This window comes from Colius striatus, chromosome 5 (assembly GCF_028858725.1).
Source record: "Colius striatus isolate bColStr4 chromosome 5, bColStr4.1.hap1, whole genome shotgun sequence".
NCBI classification, from domain to species: Eukaryota; Metazoa; Chordata; class Aves; order Coliiformes; family Coliidae; genus Colius; species Colius striatus.
The window spans coordinates 15858751-15882352 of record NC_084763.1 but is presented as its reverse complement, the minus strand read 5'-3'; the positions used below and the strand labels follow the sequence as shown (position 1 = coordinate 15882352).

Below are 23602 nucleotides of genomic sequence, written 5' to 3'. Positions count from 1 at the left end.
CAAGAGTCTCTTTCCCGACGGCACCAAGTAGCCGCGAACAGCGTGCGCAGGAACGAGAGCTTCAGCGCATCGCCGTGGCTCTGGTGCCCCCCAATGCTCACCGGCTTTACTGCGGGCTCCGGCTTGAAACCCTCCCTCGGAAAAGCTGCGCTCCGGGTGCAATCCCCAAATTGTAAGCCCTGACACTGCAGCTTTCCCATCCGTGGTATCCAGAGCTGGGCAGGCAGGGCAGGTGCTACAGTCAGGTACTAATCCCTATCCCACATCGCTTCCAGCAGAGCACTGGGACAGCTTGAGCAGCAAGTCCTGAACCAACACGATCACACAACCACCTCATCGCTGCTGTGGGCTGTGCAAATTAACCCAGTTCACAAGCACAGATGCTACATCCAGGCTATCTGCAAAAAACTCTGTTCTATTAATCGAATTGAGGTATCATTCAAGCAGCTAAGACAAGTGGATATTCAGCACTGGTTGTGTCTTCTCTCCCTTCCCCAGTTGCTGCATCCCATTGTCACACAAGCTGATCTAGCGCATCCAGTCCCCCATCCCATACAACAAGTGGTTTTGCACAGCAATGCATCCTGTCCCAACTCACAGCAGGAGTGGCACAGATCCAGTATGATACATTTTCATTCCCAACCCTGTCATGGCACAGAGAAATTAATCATTGGTCTATAAATCAGCACTGAACTGATCACAACCTGACTATACTCAATGCAGCCAAAGGAAAAGGATGGTCCCAATCACGAAGGGCATTTCAAAAGACTTAATTTCCCAAGAACTTCAGGTGGAAAAGATAGATGAAAGCTTAAATCTCTTTAAGAAGAGATTAGATGGCCAAAAGCTCCAATCCTTCAATCAAGAAAGAAGACAGCTTTATCTAAAAGCCCATCCTGGTTTATTGGCAAAGCGAAGATAGCAAAGCAATATTTAACAAGTTGAAAAGGGGAAGGAGATCAGATAGCAATCAATACATATGTGACATGGAGAAAATTTATCAGGAGGAAAAGAAATCCTTGGTTGACAGGACTAAGGAAAAAAGAAACACTTTAATATGTACATTAGGGACGAGTGAAGCCCTACCTATGGTTAATCATTAAAAATTCAGGCAAAGCAGAAGTGTTCAATAAGTTTTCAATTTCTGCAGTGAAGGATTCCTACCACAGGTCTGATGAATTTTCCAAGCCAGCAGTAGCTATTGAGATGCTAAAGATCTACTGAGAGCAAATTTTCAGATCTACAGGCCTGGATGGCTTCTGCCCAGGATTTAAAAAGGCTTACTGAATCTTTGGATCATTTTTGGGAATATCATGGAAATTTCAGAAAAATGAGCATCAGTGTCAGAACTGGTAAAGAAACAGACCTAGAGAAACATGGAAGCTTAAGCCAATATGAACATGAAGTAAAAAGGGAAGAAAGAAACATCTATAACAGATTTCATTTACAACAAATTAAAGGGTAATGACAATATATTGTCATTTTAAAATTGATGGAAATATATTTAAAATTTAGTCTTTTGTGTTCAGTTACATTTATATCTTTGCCAAACACCTTTCTGGGGGGTCAGCCTGACTTCATTATTTTGCTGATGTTACAAGCTTTCTTGATGATTTACTTGCACTTTAGAGCATTAATAAGAAAGCCTTACACAAGCCAGTTAGATGAAAAATAGCAGGAACAATTCACAGAGAAACAGTACAAAAAAATTAGGACCACATAATAGCAATCCAGTAAAACTAAGCAAGATTTGAATAACTAGCTTATCTCCACATGTAGTAACAAAGCAGTCAATCAAATGTTGCTGCTAGTGAGTGAGGCTCCACAGAGAGCAGGATTAGTCTTGATGCTAATCCTCATTGTTGGTTTCCTGGAAGCCAATAAACGACAGCTGATACCATTCATGAGTGAGAGACTTGCAAAGGAAGAAAACCTAGGAAGACAAATCATTGCACAGACCTAGAGTGCTCAAACCAGCTCTAGCAATGGTTTTTCAATACAGCCAAGAGGTAAGTTCTGTATGTAAGAAAAAAGCCACAGACAGCTCAGCATGGATGACTATCTTAAAAACAGTGACTCTGAAAAGACTGTAGCAGTCAACAATAAAACAAAACGCACATGAACTTCCAGGTCACACATCAGAAAGAAGAAACCTTCTGGCAAGAAACTGACTTCTCTGCAATTGTTTTCACTCTACATTAGAGCCAATGCTAGTTTTTAAAAGTTCTGCCAAGAGCCAGACTATAGAAAGTTTTGCACTTAGGTCATTTATGGGGATGCTTTAAAACCATCAGGGCTACTCTTAAACACAGATTCCCAGATCCTAGGACCTCTGGTTAATCTGAGATGTCAGACTGTTTTCTGAGGGCCAGTGGGGAAAAAAACCCCTCAAGACGTCTTGACAATTTATTTTGTTCTTGAAATAGTCACTTATCAACACAAGAAAAGATTTCATTTCAGCATTCATCATCTCAATAGATATATATTACAAAGCCTCATTAGCTTGAGCTCTCAAAGAAATACAATAGAAAAAAAAAAAGTGAATATGTTCCACAATTTTATAAACAAGTACACAGGCATTAAGGAAGCAATTTTATCTCCACATGTAGTAGTGGAAACTCGGGTGCTGGCAAACAATACATAGTTCAGATGTTCACTTTTTTTCTCCAAATGCTGATGAAAAACTGGAAGGATGCTGATGACAGCCAAGAAAACGATTCAATAGATAATAAATACTTAAAGATGTGAATCTATTTAGTTTATAAAGAAAAGAATGAGAGGTGACTTAAGAGCTTCTGAGCATGTGAAAAGGGTAAAACATAGTAAAGGAGGCTATTTTGTTGTGGAAAGGTATTTTTTCACTCCCTTTTTTCTTCTCAATCTCCTTTTATAGAGAAAGGCTAATTAGCCATTGAAAGAAGGTGTTGAGGAAAATTACAGTTTTCCACTCCTTGATATTATCCAGGAATATCCATTCATTGGTATTTCCAAGGATACCTTTCTAGAGGATGTGCTTATACAAGAGCCACTGAGCTACTAGGAGAAAAGTCCCCAAAACACAGAGATGGCTAGATAATTCCTTCTGTCTCGATATTCTTATTGATCATAAGCTTTGGTTCTATGGCTAGACATAAATCAGTTGTATATTTGTAAATTTGTTTATTCATTTATTTTCATGTCACATGCAACAACCTGAGGCTTGTTGAACAGTGGCAAATGCAGTCCTGTCTGGCAAGCACAATTCAATTTAAGGGTATTTTGAAGGAAAAAAGGTAGTCAGCTGATGCTTTCCTACAGATCACTGGACTGACTGCAGCTGGCTCATCTGGTCTGCCCAAAAGAGACATAGGGGTAAGAACTGCATCCCCTGTCCAGGTGCATCTGTCTCTGCGCGTCTTGTCTGTTTATAAAGTAAGAGCACAAAGGTTGTACTGGTAAAGAGCTGCTGCTGCAGGAAGTGGCAGGAAAAGGCAAAGAGGCAAACAGCAGGTAAAGTACACCATCTTCATTGCCCTTCCTTGGCAGAGAACATGCTTTCCTCTGTGATACTTGCACTCTCGTTAGGGTACCCCAACAACTGCATTTTTTGGACTACCAAGGACCAAGTAAGGGCCCTTCTGTGCACTACCGCTCTTCCACACATGCTGTCCAACATAAGCAAAAGTGTAAAGCCATAAGGGTTTCACTCATACCCTAAAACAGCCACTGAATAATTCTTTGTTGAAATATTTGTAACCCAGGTATGTCTGTCATTCTCTTCTAGAAATGCTCAAGTGGCCACATCCTTTGCTACTCCACTCAACATGGGAGTTCCCACTTATACCTGATAAAACAAACACAATGAAACATTTCTCCAGATAGTTTAAGCCAGTGTTGACATTGTCACACGTTTCAGACAATAGCAGAAGTTTACCTTTGCTGTAAGGTAAAATAAAGGCTTATACTGTTAAGCTGCTTCTGTTTTCTGGCCAATAAGGCAGAAAGATATCTTGTTTTCCATCAAATACACAGTAATTCACGCTGTAGGGGTCCGGTAATTAAAGGCAAAACTCTAAGATTTTATTTTCCTTCTGTCCAATTCCCTATAAAATGACCCCAAAAACCCACTGCTATTAATCTTGAAATCACTATTATTGCACTACAGCCAATTCAGTGCAGTTATTTATTAAGCATGCCAAAAGCAGCAGAATGCTAGGAAACACTTGGTTCATTCCAAAACCACAGCAAGTACCAGCTGGCACAGCAGAATGGTCACAATGCCACCAGAAAGACTGGTATCAGGAAGAAACTCGTTAGTGTAGAAAGGGTTCGTTTAAAAAGCCATTACCAACAGACCACACTAGCACTCATTATTCATTCATGAGGTTGTCATCTAGCCCACCTGCAACTTCTGATGTGCAAATATCTTTATAGGGTATTTAAAGTATTCAGAGAAGCTCCTGTTACCACATCCTTGCAGAGAAAGAGGCTGTGCTTAAAATGTGCCAACCAAGGAGTGATGGCTTCCGTTCCACATGGCAGTTTCGCTGTCTGCAAGAGCAGGAAAAAAAAATCACGCACTAACAATTAAGCAACTGCTGAAAATTATTTGTGTTTGGCAACATTCTTTGCCTTTACCCTCAATGATATCCTTCCCATGCAAAGGGTTAACAGGAGAGGCAGGTATTACTTTTATCCTATACATATCCTTCAGCACTGAAGTATCAATTATTAGCAAGGTTAAGGAATACATACATAACCATCATGTATCAAGCCAGTGGCTTTGCTGGGCAGTCACCCCAGTCCCTAGTGCACCCTAGAAATCATCTGTTATTCCCTCATTTGCATTCCTCAGTCATCAACCTCATTCAGTTCTAATTCCCACTGTACAACAGGAAAAGCTCCCAACGCTCCGAACTGCATACCAAAATCCTCACAAGGCATGGGGAGCCACAGCCTGGACAGCTGCAGGAAAGGCAGCTCTAGGAGCAGCTTAAAGGAACTAATGTGGTGAAACAATGGCGGTCCTCAAGGCACACCATTGTCCACCATGAGATGAGACTGACTGGGCTGCACAGCTGCCTCACTACTTCTAACCTTGAGGACTCCCAGATCAGCCAGCATGCCCTTCACCAGCCCAATTCTGCTAACATCACATGATGTTGCCCTGGCAGAGGAGCCCTGATATTACAAGAAAGGCCCAAGGGTCTCAATTTGGACAGGCTTTGCACAGTTTCCTTCCAAAGTGCTTTTCTTCTGTCAGTAGGATGTTGCACAAATCAACTTTCCTTCCACCACCTTCACATAGGAGCAGAATTCATCACCTGTGCAAATCACAGAGCACCAAGCCCACAAAATCCTTCAGTGAGTGCTGTTTTCCTGTGACAAGATTATATATCCTCCTCATAACCACACAATACCACTTGTGCAGCCCCAGGGTTGCAAATTATTGTGTTCTCATCACCAAGAGACCAGTTTAAGATCCTTCAGAGATTCCCCAGGGCTTCTCACATGAAAGAAAGAAAAATTCAGAGCTGGTTTGCAGACCAACTTCACAGACCCAGAGAACATGTTCAGTACCCCTGTGGGACCATTCTTCAGACACCCAGCACAAAGAGAAGAGAGCTGTGAGTCGAGTGTATTGGAGACACTCTGAAATGCTAATGCCTCTGAATGACTGTTTTTCTCATTTCACAGAAAATTAGGAGGTAGAAGGGGAAGAAAAGGGAGTTCATTGTTCCCCCAAATGCCAGATAAAATCATTTAAGTCAGTGTATTAAAATACAATTACCATTTGTTATAAAAAGAAAATATGATGGAGGGAGGAGACAGCTTTTATCCAGATAAAAACAGAGTGAAGTTTACAGTGACCTCAAGACTCCAGTACTTAGACATTCCTGGGATGCTTCCATTATTGAGTTCCCCTGTGATGTATATTGGGTTTCATTTTGATCTACAGGCTATTAAGCATGATCTATGACACTTTCAGAAAAGCTGCAGTTTGGAGTTCAGCCCGTAACTCAAACTTTTTATTTTGCTTCCATCATTGGTTATTAATGTGCATGTAGCACAGAGAGAGCATAATGAAGGGGTGCACAGATATGCAGGAGCACAGCGATGCTTTATAAGAACACAGTCAATAGGTTCAACTAGAACTAAATTAACTGTGTTGAGTGTCTTCAAACTCTGCTTTCTTATTAAAAGCAGTTCTCTTCACAGGCAGGCACAAAAGGCTATTTAAAATATTAGTCAATATGTTCTAACTCCAAAACGAAGCAAAAGAAAGGAAGAATAATTAGTCCTATTCAATGAAGAGGAAAATACACGCTGTTTGGGCAAAGAAGTACCACATAGTCAGGAATCTGAATGCACCAGCTGAAGCCAACAAAATGTATTAAGAGTATAGTCATTTGCCAGAGTTCAGAATGGAAAATGTTTGACTCTAAATATGCTAAGAATTATTAGTTTGTCAAAGAATAACCCCTAGATTTAGGGATCACCATTTCTTGGAAAGCATAATTTTGCAAGGAATAATGTTCTGTTTGCTTCTGTAGGGTTGTGGGTTAGTGTATTTCTTTGGGGATTTTTTCCCTAAAAGTAGCCAGACTATTGTAATAATGACTAATGTAGCAAAAATGTTGCCCATGTTTAAGAGAAACTAGAACATGCAGACAATAGAGGCTGGAGAAAGGGATTGACAAGAAGCTCAGGAAGTTCAGAGAGAAATGCCAGATCCTGCACCTCAGGAGGCACAACTCCATGTAGCAATGAATGCTGAGGGCCTCCAGAAAGGATGTAGGAGTCCTGGTGGCCATCAAGTTGGATGTGAGCCAGTAATGTGTCCTTGCAGAAAAAAAGAAAAAAAAAAAAAAGGCTAGCATATTGCTGGGCTGCAGGAGGCAAAGCACTGCCAGCAGGTCAAGGGAGGTGATCCTAGCCCTCTACTCAGCACTGGTGAAGCCACACCTGGAGTGCTGTGTCCACTCCTGCACTCATCACTGCAAGAGTTACAGGGACACAGTGAAGACAAACCAATGAAGAGCCATGAGGACTATTAAGGGACTGGAGCATCTCTCCTACCAGGAAAGGCTGAGAGAGCTGGGACTGTTCAGCACAGAGAAGAGAAGGTTCAGGGATATCTTATCAATGCACACAACTACCTGAAGGGAAGCTGCAGAGAAGATGGAGCTGGCTTCTTTGCAGCAGTGACAGGCCCAGAGCCAATGGGCACAAACTGGAATACAATGGGCACAAACTGGAATACTGGAGCTTCCCTCTGAACATCAGGAAATGCTTTTTCACTATAAGAATGACAGAGCACTGGCAAAGGCTGCCCAGGGCAGTTGTGAAGTCTCCAACCTTAGAGATATTCAAACACCTTCTGGACAAGGTCCTGGATGACCAGCTCTGAGTGGCCCTGCTTGTGATGGGGAGTTGGACAAGATGACCTCCAACCTCAAAGTCCCTTTCATACTCAAAAGTTCTGTGATTCTGACAACCAATTTTTCCAAGAAATTAATTAGTTCAGCAATACTATGCCTTGCTCCATCCTCTCTCTTTTCAATAAATTTTCTTTTACGTGATCTCAGTATGTAAGTAATCATACACGTGTGTACACGTGCCCACACACATTTACATTCAAAAAGCACACACGAACAACTCAAAAAAGTCTCACAGTGTCGCACTACAAAACATGAACTTTGCCATTTCTGTAGCAGTAATGAACAAAAAATGCAATACTGTTCCATGTGGCAATGTGACTCCAAGTGCTTATTTCTATTATGCTATTGGGAAATGACAAGAGGTACAAATAAGGGTGACATGTCGACGTGCTCTTAATGCAAAAACAGATGATAAAGTCTTACCTATATGTCTTTTCTCTTATTTTCTTTATGTGTAAAAGTTTGATAATTAATCATTAATTTATCTGCCTGTTAAATACATAACAAGGCTTTGCTAGTGAGACACATTCAACAATTTCCCTTCAGCTCCCTATATTCTGAAAATAGTTTAATGCTTGCTTTTTAAAAAAAGTCAGAATTGACTTAGTTTTCGGATTAGCTGGGTTTTGCCTATTAGCATAAGGATAGGCTAATAGAAAGTGGTGTTATTCATTGTTCCTGTGTTGACAGCAATGATCGTTATTTTTCTTTTCTACCTTAGGTATTCCTAGCAGTATATATCATTCCAATGCTTCAGTTTTACTCCAGTAATATTTTACCTTCTAATAAAGATGGACATTATCTCCAAATTAGGAGCAGTGAAATATCTGACTTTTTCAGTTCTCCACAAACACAGAAAATGAATTTCTGAGGTATGTCACCAGTTGCCTACTTAATTTACATGAACTGTGTCACTTTGACTTAATCCCCCCCAATTCACTTTTCTGGAAAACAAACAAGTTTTAGTTTTATGGTCTTAGTCCTTCTACAATTTGAGACTCAAAAATGGATGCAAAAGTGCACCACTCTGGGTAACATGCTGTATCTACTTGAAAGCCATACAAATTAAATAGTACTTTGTTCACTCAGAAATAGCAAGGAGCTCTTATGCAATGCTTAGGCACTCTTTAGTTGAGTCTGTGGCAATAAAGCAGACAATGCAGTCCCACTGAATCCTCACAGCCTTTGTTTCTGTGATCTTCCACTTAGAAAATAAGACTTTTTAGAAACAGAAAGATCTTTTTCATGTGTGAAGCTTTTAAGAAGGCAAAGGTTTGAAATCTGCTTCTTTGTCTTCTGTATCTGAACTGAAAGCTAGGACAACCCTTAGGTTTTTGAAAGGCTGTACACAAAATTTTTAGGACACTGGACAAGTGGAACCTATGCTTCCCCTGTAAGAAGGAAGTACATCTATGCAAAACACACCCCACTATCATAGGCAATTTGCTTGAGTCCTGAAAGAACAGTCATATTAACTAACTAGTCTCACTAGTGTGAGACCATTTTTAACCAGAATTAAGCACCATACTTACATATGGCCATTGCACTCCTAGTACCTCAGCTAGCTAAGCTACCTTCACACAGAGCATTACATACTGTGATGAAAATACACCTTGCATTGATCTCCCCAGACCGTTTGGTTAGTTTAAATCTATCAATCTCTCATGATTTTATTTCCTCACAATATTTTTCTCCACTTCAGCTATTCCCCTATGGTTTGATTTCATGCCATTATGGGTATTACCACACGGAGAAATGATTGGACCCTCTATTATCCTTAAAAGGATTTCAAGCAAGAAATAAGTAGTGTGAAACCTACTTCACCTCTGGAGATCTGAGCAATCTTGCTCCACGGGTGGCTCGGGGAAGATGAAATCCTTGTTCAGCCCAAATTCAACACATGGAGATGCAGCAGACTCCCTGCCCACGGCTTCAATCATTTCTGTAGGCTGAGCACTAGGGATCAATAGACCTCGATCCCCAGCGGGCCTTGAACACGTACAGCTCAATGTTAAGACTCTGACAAAAGTTGCCCTGCACTCTCATCAGAGATCAGCAAAGCCATATGGGTTTCCTCCCTTTGTTCTGAGAATAAGAGTGGTAGTTTCAGCAGCTGTCTGACACTGCTCTTACAATAGAGATGTTTTGCTGCCAGATGTGTTGTTATTGCTGAATGAGATGTAAATATCATCAGTTCATGGTATCACCTGATATTTCAAGTCTGGGAAGGAACCAAGGGGCAGAAATAGGCAACTATCCAAAGGACAGAACTTAGATGGTTAAAACAAAGTGGAAGGCTATTTAGTGATGTTGATTCTTGCCTGTTTGCCTCAATTGAAACAGTACCATCAACCAAAAAAATAGTAAAGGTTTCGGCATTAACAGGACTGCTTTTAACTGGAGCCCAGCTGGCACTACCCACTCCTGAAATGCCAGTCCAGAAGATGTTCAGAGAGCTAGAATAGAAATTTCTATTATTGCCTTACCATGAATTGCTAAAATATAACTTAGGAGTATTACAGAAAGCATGGGCTGGAAAGAGTTCACATCTTTGCCTTGTCTTACTACATCTAGAGTAGGTTACAATACAGTCATACAAATACACCTTCTTTCTATTCCCACACACACATCTGAGACGCCAGTCATCTCATGAAAGAGCAAGCATGAGATCAGGTCAGTCTCACAAACCATTATCTGTGGCTGAAAGTTGAGCAGGTGTATAACCCCACCAATGTAAAAATATATGTACTGAAGTGTTGCTGCTAGCACCTGGGTCTAAAGCTAAGCTGAGATGGACATCATCAAAGTAAAATGCATTGATCTCTGCTTCTCCTGATGGAGGCTTTCACAGTGAATTTGGTCCCTTAGCACTACTACTTTAGTACTCATGCAAGAATAAATATAACAGAGAAGAAGGACATAGATTCCAGTTATGTGCAGATATGCAGTCAGAAACCAAAGTAGTTTGTTCTGAATTAACATGTATTTTTAAAAGGCACATTATTTTTGTGGTTTTACAACTCAAATCTAAGGGGAATACATTTAAAACAATTATTTTAACAGATACAGACACTTTTGTACTGATGAGTTTTATATAACTGCAGAATAAAGCATATCAAACTGGAAAGTGTGCAAATCCCTTGTTAACAAGGTATCGAAACACTGCTGCAATTTTTCCCAGCTACCATACCACACTACTGTTCCTTCTCATTTATCTGAACTCAGATCTCTCTTATTAACAGTAACAATCATTTATATGCAGCTAAACTACAAAGATTTTACGGATCTCCTGTTGTATATTATGGATTATTAGCTCCAAAATAAGAGATGTTGTTACTGTAAAAAGTGACTGCTTATTTTATTAAGAAATTTCTGAGCACCATCCTCTGCTGGGGAACGGTCACACTACAATGTTAAGTCCTGGTTATTACTGTATTACTCATTTTGTGGCTTCAGGGCTTATTGTGCCCCACGTCCCTAAGGTCCTTGCTTGCAGAAGCCCTGCCTCCTTTGGGCTCTCATCAAGAATGTCGCATTTCTGTCTTTCTTGAACATAATACTGAAAATTCAGCTGGGCCCATTGAATTAGGAGGAGATTTTGCAGCTCTTCCCTCCATAAGCCTCTAAAGAACAGAGGCCTAAAATGGTATGCAGCATGCTGAGGATTTAGTGTTGGGTTCTTCTTTCTTGTGTTTACAAACTAAAGCAGCCGAGCCAGGATCCTGGCATTCCTAAGGTTCTCCTCCTGAACAATGAAGACTGACAAACCTTTCCCAAGCGTGCTTCTGACTGTAGATTCCCTAAGTCATAATCTGGGAGTTCCCTTTTTCCTCCTCCATGTTAAAGATGTAGGGAAACTCCTCAAGTAGCTTCCTTGAGTAACTGCCTCATTATACAGAATTGATCTGGAGCCTCTGTTGATCCCGAGGATTTCCCTGACAAACCACAATCCCTTTAGAGGTCCCCATCTGATTTGCTGAAATGACAGCCCATCCCCCTGGAAGGTCATTTAGATCTGCCACAGCATTGTATTCCACTTGTTTCTTGAAGTGTGTAACATATTTGTAGACTACTTTAAAAGAAAGCAAAAAGGTTACAGAATGGCACCATCTGTTAACAAGTCTCACATGCTGGAGGGGAAAAAAAATTCAAACCAAAACACACCAAAAAAACCCTCAATACCAAAAAAAACCTCAAAGCAGACAGAACATGACTCCTCCTCTTTTTTTTTTCCCCGATTCTTTTCCAAACATATTTCTATATGATTATATTACTTTAATGCAACAAGAAAACACATGGGATCAGAAATGGATCAACACGCAGTATTCACAAGTGACTGATTAACAGCTCCAAATCTGTCAGCCACAACGATTTAGCCAATATAACTCCCATATACTTCTATGTAAATCTTAGGATTGATTTTCCTGTCATTTGATGTGGCCCTTCATAGAAATTCATGTCAAACAAAGCTAGATGCTAGAGTCAGTAGGCTAGTTGTACCATAGAAATTACACATGCAAGCAAAGTTCACAGAAACAATCTCTACCACTACTCTTCAAGGACATATATAAATACTTTTTGGTTTATTGTTTTCTTGTTCAAGTGTGAGAAAAACTTGAAGGATGCTAGGTAACACAAGGATGCTAGGTATTCAAGTAACAACATTTTGCACACAAATCCCAAGTGGAAATGCACTTATAGTGACATGTTGGGAGCCTTTCTTGCACATAAACCTGAGCTTGTTGGATTTAATGTTGTGATTATCATCTGTGTCATTTTTCTCTTGTTCTTCCAAAACATAGAGGGCAAACACTATTAATATAACCAATTGTCTTCTCTTCCCATTCCAACCTCATACCATAGTCAATAGATATTTAGAATACACAAAGAACACTGAATCGGGTCCTTGATTAGAGTTTGATTATACCACAAAGACCACAAGATTCAGAGGTTGCCAAGGCAACATCACTTCAACCTCCTTATATTTCTGCTTTGATATGAAACCTCTCATTATATAAACGTATCACAACACCAGTCAGTATGACAGGCTATTTAACAAATATGCCTTGAGATAGCAGACAGCTATATTCTTCTCTTAAATTAGGAGGGAAAAGACAGAAACAAGGTTACCTTTTACTAAGTGGGAGAAGGAGGGGCCAAAAATGGCTGTCCAAGCTAGGTAGACTTTAGCATGAAATTGTACTTTGTGCCTTTTAATACAGCTAATAAATTTTGTATTATTTGGCAAAAAAAAAATCCACAAGAGGGCAGGAAGTCAACAAAACAAAAACATCCCAGACACATCACATGAGTCTGAGACTGAGATGCTACGGTTTTGTGTAACTGGAACTAACAATTATATATCAAACTTGACTGAAGGTCAGAGATCTGATTCTCCAGCATATGTTGTTTAGAACTACAGACCAGGCAAACATCAGTAAATCAAAAAAAAAAAAAAATCTATCAGGAACTTACTGATACTTTAATCCCAGTTTTTAGGTTTAGAGTGGTACTTCTCCATGTACCATTAGTCTTCTTTACTGGGCAGTGTTCAATATGCAGTAGTATACCTAGAATTACAGTAAAGGTGATTTCTTCTGTGTCTCCTCCTTAGTCTTCTAGGCCATATTGAGTTTGACCAGACTAGAGGCTGATTCAGAATGCACAAGGCATGGCTGGTTGGCTGGGTTAGCAAGAGGATGGCAATAGTTCCAGTTGCACTCCCCTGGATGCTTCCTTGTGCTCTAGTACCCTTTGTGCTGCCAGGGGGCTTTCCAGAGACAGTATTACTAACAAACAGCTAATTCTTCATCATTTGGAGAAACTTCAACATAAGATGAGAAAGAAAGATAAGATGGCTTTTCTAAGAGAAGATTATGGGGGAAAAAAATAAATCACAACAACAAAAAGAAAATTGGAATGTTCTAGGCTTAATTTTTTTTACTTCTTCCCTCACTTCTACTTCTGGCTTGTAATTTCCAGTCATGTTTTTCTCACGGTGACTCTGTGACACACTGACCCTCCTCAGCAGTGAAAGTACATCTTGCGGTGTGCCACACGAGGAAGAGGAGAAGTGCCACCAGGGGGCACAGGCAGCACTAGCAAAGCCATTGTACCCTCATCATGTCAATTATGTTAGTCTCAGGTCAGGGACAACTGCCCCCAGCCTGCGATGACAAAATAACGCCACTTATAAATATTTCTAGTTGAATGTAACAGTAGCTCCCGAATTAGCACAGAGTGCTTGGTTATATGGTTTCTACAAGAATAAATCTCTATTTACTTGCAAAGAATGTCCCTGAAGAACACCTTAGATCTCAGGCTCCTTCGTGAGTTATGCCATCTGCTATGCCCTCGGCATACTGAAAAATGTTCAGGCCATGGACTAGCTTGGACAACTCAAATGCATCCAAAAGCCTTGCTCTACTGTCTACAGAATCAGTTTCACTACACAGCCAATTCCTGCTGTAATCCCAAAAGATGAAAGCATCACGAGACGTAAGACTGTGCATGTGCACAGAACTCCCAGTGTCACTGAATAACAGAGTAATGTACCATTTATGCTGTTCTTGACTTCACCATCACATTGCTTCCCTAAAGTGTTCTCAAGATGAGTCAAATTACCAGCTAGCAGTTGGCCCAAATCTTTTAGGCCACTCTTTCCCATCACCTTTGTTTTGCATGTATATCGCTCTCTGAAGAGTACTGATTTTATACCTAAAGTCCAAGGCCTCAGAATTTTAAACAAACAAACAGACACACATAAAAAAGAAGGGCAGTTTGAGAGAAACAGTTTATATAGGACAGCTAGAAGACTGACATCAGAATCAGGTATCACATTGTGATCCAGCCAGTCCTGACACATTTCCACAAAGTAGGCCATGTAAGCTGGAGAAGAGCCAGTGCAGCAGAAAAACATTGAGGGTTATTTTGCATAAGACTAGACAAATTCTTCATGAAGCTGAAGACTTGAGATCAGAGCTATTTGCTTATCAACTTTCACTAGGACTAAAACTCACATAACCTCAGAATACAGCATGTTATTCGGAACAATATTGCTGAAAAAACAGTTCAATAAAATCAATTACTTGCTCAAGAGATCTGTAAGATATACATTTCCTTAATTATTGTCAGATAATTGTCAGGCTAACAAAAAGGAAGATTGATTTCTGGATAAACCGAATAACTATGAAAAGACAAATTGTGAATTAAAGCATTTAAATGCTCATTTCAGTGAAATGATGGGAATATTCAGGAAGCACTTGCAGTCAAGAAACTGTACTTGTACCCATCTGCCAATCAATGGCATAACGCAACCACTTCTCTGGTCTTCATCTTCTTATCACTTACACCTTGCTGATTAGGATGCATTCCTTCTTTCCCAGCCATATATTTGTACTGATGAATGTAATGGCAATAGCTACACTCTTTGCGTCAGCAATGTTAGAACAGATTGACATTAGCTAGAAAACGTCAAGACAGTCTTATTTCTGGTGACCCAGTGCTGCCTTCTCATTTGCTCACTGATAACATGTTGTGCTCTAAACTGCCCCACAGCATCCAAAAAGCAACCTAATCCCAGACATTTCCCTGCAGAGATTCAGGAAGGTGAAATAACACATCAGTTGTGTAACAGGCTCATTTCTCTATTGTCCAAGAACTCCCCAACAGTGTCTAAAGCAACGAAACTAACAATCATCATTTGTTGTTTCCTCTGGGAGATAAATTTGTGCTATTTAGCACCTTGCTTGGCTAGGGAGCTTTGGTGTGTTTTGGCTTTTTTTCAGACTTTTGTTGGGAGGACGGAAAGAGGTTATGTTTTAGGATTTTAGTTTTCTTAGTGCTCCATCAGAGGAGGCATAAGAATCACAAAAATGTCAACTTAGCTATAAAAGACTGGTTGAGGCCTGCAACAATGCTCAGTTCTTCGGAGACACTGCAAACAAGCTCCTTTCCCTTCAAGTTCTCTGGACAAAACACTTGTTAGGAAATCTACATTGCCAGTCTATCTGTATCAGTACCTAAAGTAAAACAAGGCATCTATTCCCCATCCTGACTAGAAGCACCACATAGCAGCAAATAATCTATATATTGCACTCACTAAGCCACTCACAATGCATGTGCTCAAAGTCATTCGTTTCCCTTCATTCCTTCACTCCTCAGTCCATTCCATGGAATACATAAATCAAACGGTGGCAGATGTAGCATTATTTGTTCTATGCCTTCCAATTGCTCCTTTTCAAATCCTCACTCTTTCATGGGTAGAGAAGCTGTTATACAGCTCTCTCTTTAGATATATATATATATACACACACACATATATATACACACACATATACAGAGATATATATAGGCTTCCCACTCTAAGAAGAAGTCCAACATGAAAGGATCATAACCCATCCTAAAACACAGTAAATGCAAAGCCCTTGAATCCACACCTAGCTGTAGCTATGCATGGCTTTGCAATGCAGAAGTTAAAGATACTTTGCAAGACAATACAGATAGGGTTAGAGATAAAAAGTCACCAGAATTCAGCATAAATTCAAAGCAATTCCTGTGAAAGGAAAACTACTGAGACTAGACATTATAGGATGTATGTATATATACAACATACAGCATGTATGTATTGCATGTATACCATATGCAATCTATATTCCAGTTTAAATTTCTTGTAGCAAATTCTTGGAAAGAAAATAAATGCATAACTGCTGCTACAGAGAGGAGCAAATAATGAATTCAGTTAAATTCCTCACAGAATAGCTTAAAACATAATACCATTGTATCTACTGGCTTCTTAGTGAAACCTTAACTACTGATTCCTCACTAATAACTTCAAAATTTTACCTCTGCTTTTTTCAAGATGCTCATAATTTTTCTACAAGGATGGCTGTTACCAAAATACTCACCAATTAAGCTTTTGCCACTATATTCCTGTTGTCATTTATGTGTTAACATCAGAATGTATTCTTAAGGGCATTTTCACTATCATAAATTACCATAGATAATGCAAGACAAGTTTCAAGGACAGCATTAAGTGTCTGAAACAGGTAATGAATACTCTGTCTCAACAAGATGTACAGACAACACTGCTCTCAGTTCTGCCAGGTGCTAACAGCTTTGATAGTAAGGCTGAATACTTGTAAACGCTTGCATGTCTTACATTAAGAAAAAATTAACTAGCCTTGTCTAAACAGAGAGTAAACTTAAATACTAGCAATACCTATTTAAGGATTAAATGCCCATTCTAAGACAGGTTAATAATAAGCAAAGCCAAGGACTACTTCACATTCTTATCTGGTACATATATAAGTCAGTAAGCTACAGGTAACATTGTTCATGTGACACTCACCATGTGAAGCTTCTGCCAAAATTCAGGTCCATCCTCCATTTTCCTTAAGCTTGGTGGAATGTACCAGAAGCAAACATTTGCATACTCCGGCTAAATAAGAGAACAAGTTACTGCTTAAGAGATGTAACAAATGGGACATTGTCAGTCATCAAACAGTTCTATTTTATTTTGAAGGGGGGAAAAAAGAACTATTTGTGTTTATATCCTTTTAATTGAATATTCCTTTTCCAATTCACCTTTTGTTTCCCTTTTTTAAAATTAGAAATTTTTTTCATATCATACATTTCTCTTTTTGATACCAGAAGGAGGAAACCTGCTGGGATTCCTTTTTCTTTTCTTCTTCCTATATACATGTTTAACTCTGATTTCCTCCTTAACAACTTTTGTTAGGAAAAAAAGTATGACAGAGGCATAGAGAGGCAACCTACAGGTTTCAAAATTGAAGCAAGTTTCAAGAGAAGAATATCTATTCTTTTTTGTATTTTGGGGTTTGGTTTCTTTAATGGCAATTTCCTATGATGCACTTTACACAAACTCAATTTTTGTCACCATTTAACACTTATGTACCTAGCTGTTTTTCTGCTGAACAAAGCCAATGTTCCTTTGTATCATATAACACACAGCATGCCACACAGTGCTGGAGTTAATTATGGCCTTCTCAATTTCCATATTTTACAAGAATCTTAGGATCCCTTGCAGGATATCTGCTATATCCTGGATATATCTTCTTAAATATCTAAGCAGGCCTTCTGAGCAAAGGCTGAAACTCCATATCTCTGCTTCTCTCCAGAGAAATTCCACCTTTAAACTCTGCAGAGAGTTAGCTGCAAGACTCACAATAAGAAAGGCTGTTCACTATGCATTATAAAATAAGGTATTTTGTGCTTATGAAGTTTCTGTTTCATGTATTACTGAGAAAACGTTCCGAGCAGACTGGTCCTGCACTATATTCCCTACCAATTTCAAACTTTATTTTCTTTCCACCAGCTATACAGGTAGCAAGAGCACCAGGAATAGATCTACCTTCTAATCCCATCCAATGCTATCCATAAAACCTCTCATTCAATCTCGACCTACATTATTTGCAACACGATATTTAACTACTGTCTAGATTATAACATGGATTATAAACTCACACATCCCTCTCCCCTCCCACACACCATCCTCATTAGGGCTGGTTGAAAGGAAAAAAAGAAGTTAAAAGGGAGCTTGGGAGCTGGGTCACACCATCTCTTTGCCCCACTGTGAATACGGCTGCTATTACAATCCCAGGCGGTCTCCTGAACAAGGAGAGCCCACCAGCTGAGACACGTTCTTTCATGAAAGGGCACCGGGAACTGCTCATATCATTTTCCTCCTCGCTTCAAAGAATGCATTAAATACAATTTAATCATCAAGAAGAATATCATTGTCAGCAGGAACAGAGCTGCAAACCTGCCACCTGCTGCCACTGAATGAAATAAAGCTCAGCTCTTAAAGTCCCATTCCTTTCCCCAAAGAGCATGCATTGAGTGCACATGTAAACACAGACCCTGAAAAGGCAGCAGCTTCCTCATGAATGCAAGCACTAGCTCGCTGTTACAGAGTTTATTTTAAAACTGTTTTAAATCAGATGGCAGGAGTAGACAAATGGCATATATTACCATATTGCCATTGCCTGTATTGCCTTCTTGATTATCTCAGTTTCCTTTCACACATAAAATATATCACTCCCTCACTCTGAAAACACCATTCATCCTAGAAAAACTTAACGACCCCCAGCAACGCTTCCCTCTATTTCTGGTTATCTTGTCACAGCTCTTATGCAAGCAGGTAAGCAATTATAGCACAGAAGAGTTCAAGATGACTCAAGTGCGAGTGGCATTTCCAGGCCATAGAGAGGTTCTCATTACAGGACTTTCCCCACTGCATGTATTAGAGGATCATCTTCCTCAGCTTCTTGTCCAAAGTCCAACTTCCTATCAGAAAGGGCTCATATTACTAGGTCCAGCTGCCTTCCAGCAGTCTTTCTTTTGATTCTCACTGTTCATCCCATTGCACTGCTGAAAACCTTTTCTTAACCCCTTGCTCAACTTCCTTCTCACAGTCTATACTATAGCACTCCCTCTAATCCCACTTTCTATCTAGATGTCTCGTTTGTGCAGGAACTAAATAGCAGCCTCTGCTCTCACCAGCAGCTTTCACATCTACAGTAGACTTGAAATCTCTGTTAAGCTCTGCAATAACAGAAAATAGAGAGCTTTTAACAAACTTGTCACTTTAGTAACCTCATCATATGCTGCTGGCCCAAATTTTTTCATGCCACGTAAAGTTTCCAGTATGCACTTTCAAATCAGGAGTTATCAAAGTTAAAGAGAAAAGTTTTTATCATATAAATAATATAAAATATTTCTTCTAGCCTAATCTGGAACACTCATGATATTAGCAAGTGTAAATGAAATCTGCATCATTATGATTTGTCAGTTTCTGTGTCTGGCATTTATTCCATTTCCCTTACTCCTCCATGTTCTCTCTTCTTCCCTAAGCTATATATCAAGCTGCCTTTCACACATACACATTTTCAACAATGCAGAAGGTTTTTCTAAAAATGACAGGTCTTTGCAACATCCACAGACTTTGCCTTATTAACCAAAGAATTGAGGATCAGCAGAAAAACAGGGCTTTAGCTCTGTCCGCTTTACTCCCTCTCCCATAGGCAACATCAGTGTAGGTAATAAACTGACAGGTTTAGCAAAGACGAGTGAAAAACACAACTTTAGGGTAGTTTTTAGGAAGATGTGTGTAGAAACTGGAATAAGAAAAAAACATATGGACTTTAATGATGAAAAGACCATTTTTAGTATCAAAATATTCTTCCACTCAGCACAGTCTTCTCTGCAAGTCTGGCAAGCGCTGCTTTTTTGCAGCCAGACACTTCACTTTCACAGAAAAGTGCTCCATCTACACCCCCTGAGGCAATACAGGCCCACAAGCTAGGAAAACAGGTAGAGTGATGGCAGTGAATACAGAGCATGTTTTTTATGTTCAATTATACCTCTGATTCTCTGATATATAAACTTATTATGTACTTCAATTACAAATTGGCAATCGGCTAAAAAGAGTAAAAATCAAGCAACAGACATCCACACACTCAAAAAAAAAGAAAAGTAGGTCAGTTTCATTTTCATTTACCTCCAAAAGAAGCTGGAATCCCTCTCTTCTCTTAATTTCCTCCACTAGATATCTGTAATTAAAAATGTAGCATTTTACAGCAAATAAATACATGTATAAATTTGTTACAAAACAAATAAATACATATATACAAACAACAACTAAAGGTTTTGAACATGTATACACTTCCCCTCACCCCACTAAAGAAACCCAAGTTAAATCTCATTTCTACCTGCTGTGAAAATGCAGTAGCTATCAGTTCCTGGAAACAAATGAAGGCTACAGCCAGCCAAGGAGCACTGAGAAGAGGCCAAATTCTGTCCTCAGGCACAGATTTTCAGTGAAGCCACATGGCACAAATTGATCTTATTTGCATCAGGCTGTGAACTTTCTTAGTGCAAATTTCCATTGATGTTGCTCTCTACAAATTAATTCCTCCATCTCTTTTTCTCAAGTGCTGATGCTGTGCTGACGTGTTATTTTATGGTCATGCTGATACTTCTTGTACTACTGTTGTCACCAAGACCTCTTCATTTAGCCTACAATTTAAGTTTCCATGTGCTTCAAGGCCTGCGATTTTCCCAGTTCTGTTCTTGTTCCACACTGTACACAACAATGAACATTTCCATTCAATGAGACATTGTTGATGCACAATAATCCCTGAGCATCCTATGTTAACAATGCACTGAAAAAAGTATTTCTTTCACTTGTCAGTATGTAAGACACAGAGGCCTTCAATGGGAATGTAGCTGGATCCCAACAGCTTCAATTTATAAAGATTTGTTTTAAAACATAACCTCAACTTTGCCATGGCACACACCACACGGGACGTCTGAAGAGGACACTTTGACATAGCTGGGACTTGTCTCTTCACTCAAAGCATTCCCAAGGAAATTCCCTAAGAAATCACCTCGAACTCACACAGTTTTTCCATTTCAAACAAATTTTAGACTTCTACATGAAGATTTTGCTGTCTAGCAGTAACAAAACTGAGACAGTTAAACTACTGATTGTGTACAACTCTGTTCTTTTGTTGTATTTATTTGCCATTTTCCCACCTGCGGCTGCACTACTGGTCATCACACAAATAATTGTTTTACTCATTACCTGAGAAATAAATATTGTCAAAATAACCCCCATGCCTGAAACCTGTCCCCCCAGGGACACATCCAGCACAACTGCGTGCACAACGCCTGCTATTCGGCAGACGTGCTGCCAAACAGGTTGGCTCGGGAGGCAGTAAGCAATACCCTAGAGGGGACACATTTTTCAAAACAGGGCATGAGGAGTTGTCAGACCATTTATCATTAACAAGTATTGTCCATGTGACTCATTACCTTTTAGCACACATCCCTGCAAAATGACTGCTGTGCTAGAGTGCCATTTCCCATGACACGCAGCTCTGAGTTGTGCCACAGTGTGCACTGTTGAGATGTTTTCTCCCACTCTGGGCCTTCCCTGCCATGACCATATACTGTGCATTTGCTAGCTGGCTGTTTAAGTCCACACTACTGCTTAGGTTCAGAGGCATGTTGAAAGGTAAGTAGGAGGCTAGATACCATGTGAGAGTGTTGGGACAAATCTGTTTCTGTAGGGGAATTGTCTTAAGCAAAACAAGTTCAGTGCCTTTGTACTGTTCATTAGAAGATACTTGTCTGTGCCACAAAACCAACAGGTCATTCACAAGACAGTGATCATAATTTTTTTTTTTTTAATGCAGCATGAAATAGAAACCTAAATATTAGCACTGTTTTTGGGTGGGCTATTTTACAACACTTAGTACACTTCTCTCTTACCAGAAGTGCCTTTTTTTTCTTTTTACAGCACCATCTGACATTGGAAACCCGATGTTGGTCAAGCTCACAACACTATTCATTATGTTCTTAACTACATTGCCAATTGCCTAAGAAGGCAACCATTAGAAAATCCATCACCCATGATTTATCTTGCTAGGACCATTTGATGGCAATGAAGCAATTTACTCTGCGCATCTTTCCACAGTTGAGAGGGGAGCTTCATTGCTCTGTTACAGTTGTAGAACATCAGAAGGGCTTGAGTCTCAATGAGGACAGAAGTGCACAGAAAAGTGATATTTGCTATGACTAAGTCTTGCAGAAAATGAGAAGTGAAGATCTGCAGTGAAAGTAGACATATGTCTGCTAAGAGTGGGTGTCAGAAGACAAATTGGGCAGAAAAAATGCAAATATGCTGAAGCATAAAACACAGAGGTAGTTATAGTTGTATTCTAAAAGCAGTTTACTTGTGCTTTCTTTTTTAGTGTAGTTCATAAAGCAACATCCTTGCACCAAAAATAATGGGGGGGGGGGGGGGGGGAAGGTTAAAAAATTTTCTGAAGTGATCAGTAGGGTGCTCTACTGTAGGTATTTTTAAAAGAAGCCTTTCCAAACAGGTAGCATCACAAAGTTCCTAGGGTATCTAATATACTTAAAACGTGATTCATCCCCAGAACAAGATGAAATTAATAGAATAGCTAATAAGAAAAGTTTGATGCAATAGAAATACATGCCTGCAATTACCTTAAAATCTTTGCAGCTCTTCTTAGTAGTGGAAATTTTTAAAAAAGGGTAAAAATTTGCTCTTAAGTTCTATAGTCAGTGGACTAGTTCCAGAATTAATCCAGGTCTGTGCTCAGGAATGCTGAAATACTATCTTCACAACATCAGAGTAACACCTACTGTAACAAACCAGGAGAAAGGCTGCGCAGCTGTTGAGTAGTTAGGAAAACTGGCATAGTGCCCAGTAAACCCGATGTCTCAGCTGCAAAGTGCCCATGTCCGTGCAAACTCAAGATAGCAATGCAGCTACTGTAAAGAATACACTTCATCAGATAACAACTAAGAACTAAATTTCTTCTTAAAGGAAGGAAGAAGGAAAAAATAAAAAGGGAGACAATCCAGTCGCACTCCTCAGAAGCACTACCAGCTGAATCCTAATGTTCAGAGAAAACATCGATCCCAGAAAGGTCATTAATCACTACACTCTCAAATGACCTTGTCCAGTGACCTTGATAAGGCTGAATTCTCCTACTCATAGCGGAATGAATTACTGACTCTGTACAGACACAGAATAGTACAACATTACACAACAAAAACAAGCTGTAATTTAACCAGAAGACATTGAGGAACATTTAATCTGCTAAACAATGAGTGGCTTTAAAGAAATAAAATAGAGGAAAAAGCCACAGTTCATTTGGGCTTTTCTGATTTTGCTGCTTTATTTTTATCCCTTTCTAATCCACTCTGGGTTTAAGTCATGGGTAGTTTTACCTTCTTTTTTTAAATGACTTTATTAAAGTGAAGTTATTCCTTTAATTTTCACTGAAGTAAACATTACATTCTTTTCCACTTGGCAGCTCATATCAAAAATAAACCAGCAATGTGTGACTTTTTTGGTTTTAATGACATTGTAGGCTGTAGCTAACTCAGGAACTGGTGAAGATTTCATTATAGTTTATCTTGTATAAATTCTGAACAAATATGATACTTCAAGTGAATCGTATTTAATGGGACATTATCTTATTTCAATGTCATTTCTTCTACTTGAAGGCAAGACAATCTGTGCATGGAAATTTCTTCCCAGACACTGAGACATCATCATCACTTTAAAAACACTTTCTGGCAAGAATTGTGCAGAATTCACTTGTGAAACTCAGTTCTGCAAG

At 39.5% G+C, this 23602-nt stretch overlaps 1 protein-coding gene across 1 annotated transcript in view; it reads right to left on the bottom strand.

Annotated features, from left to right (window-relative positions):
- GADL1 (glutamate decarboxylase like 1) overlaps positions 1-23602 on the bottom strand; it is a 73049-nt gene that overhangs the window by 18070 nt on the left and 31377 nt on the right. Inside the window, exons 13-14 of the mRNA XM_061996918.1 lie at positions 19942-19993; positions 16771-16860 (exon numbers count right to left, since the gene is read on the bottom strand). Coding sequence (XP_061852902.1) covers positions 16771-16860; positions 19942-19993 — 142 coding nt within the window. The remainder of the gene's footprint in view (positions 1-16770; positions 16861-19941; positions 19994-23602) is intronic.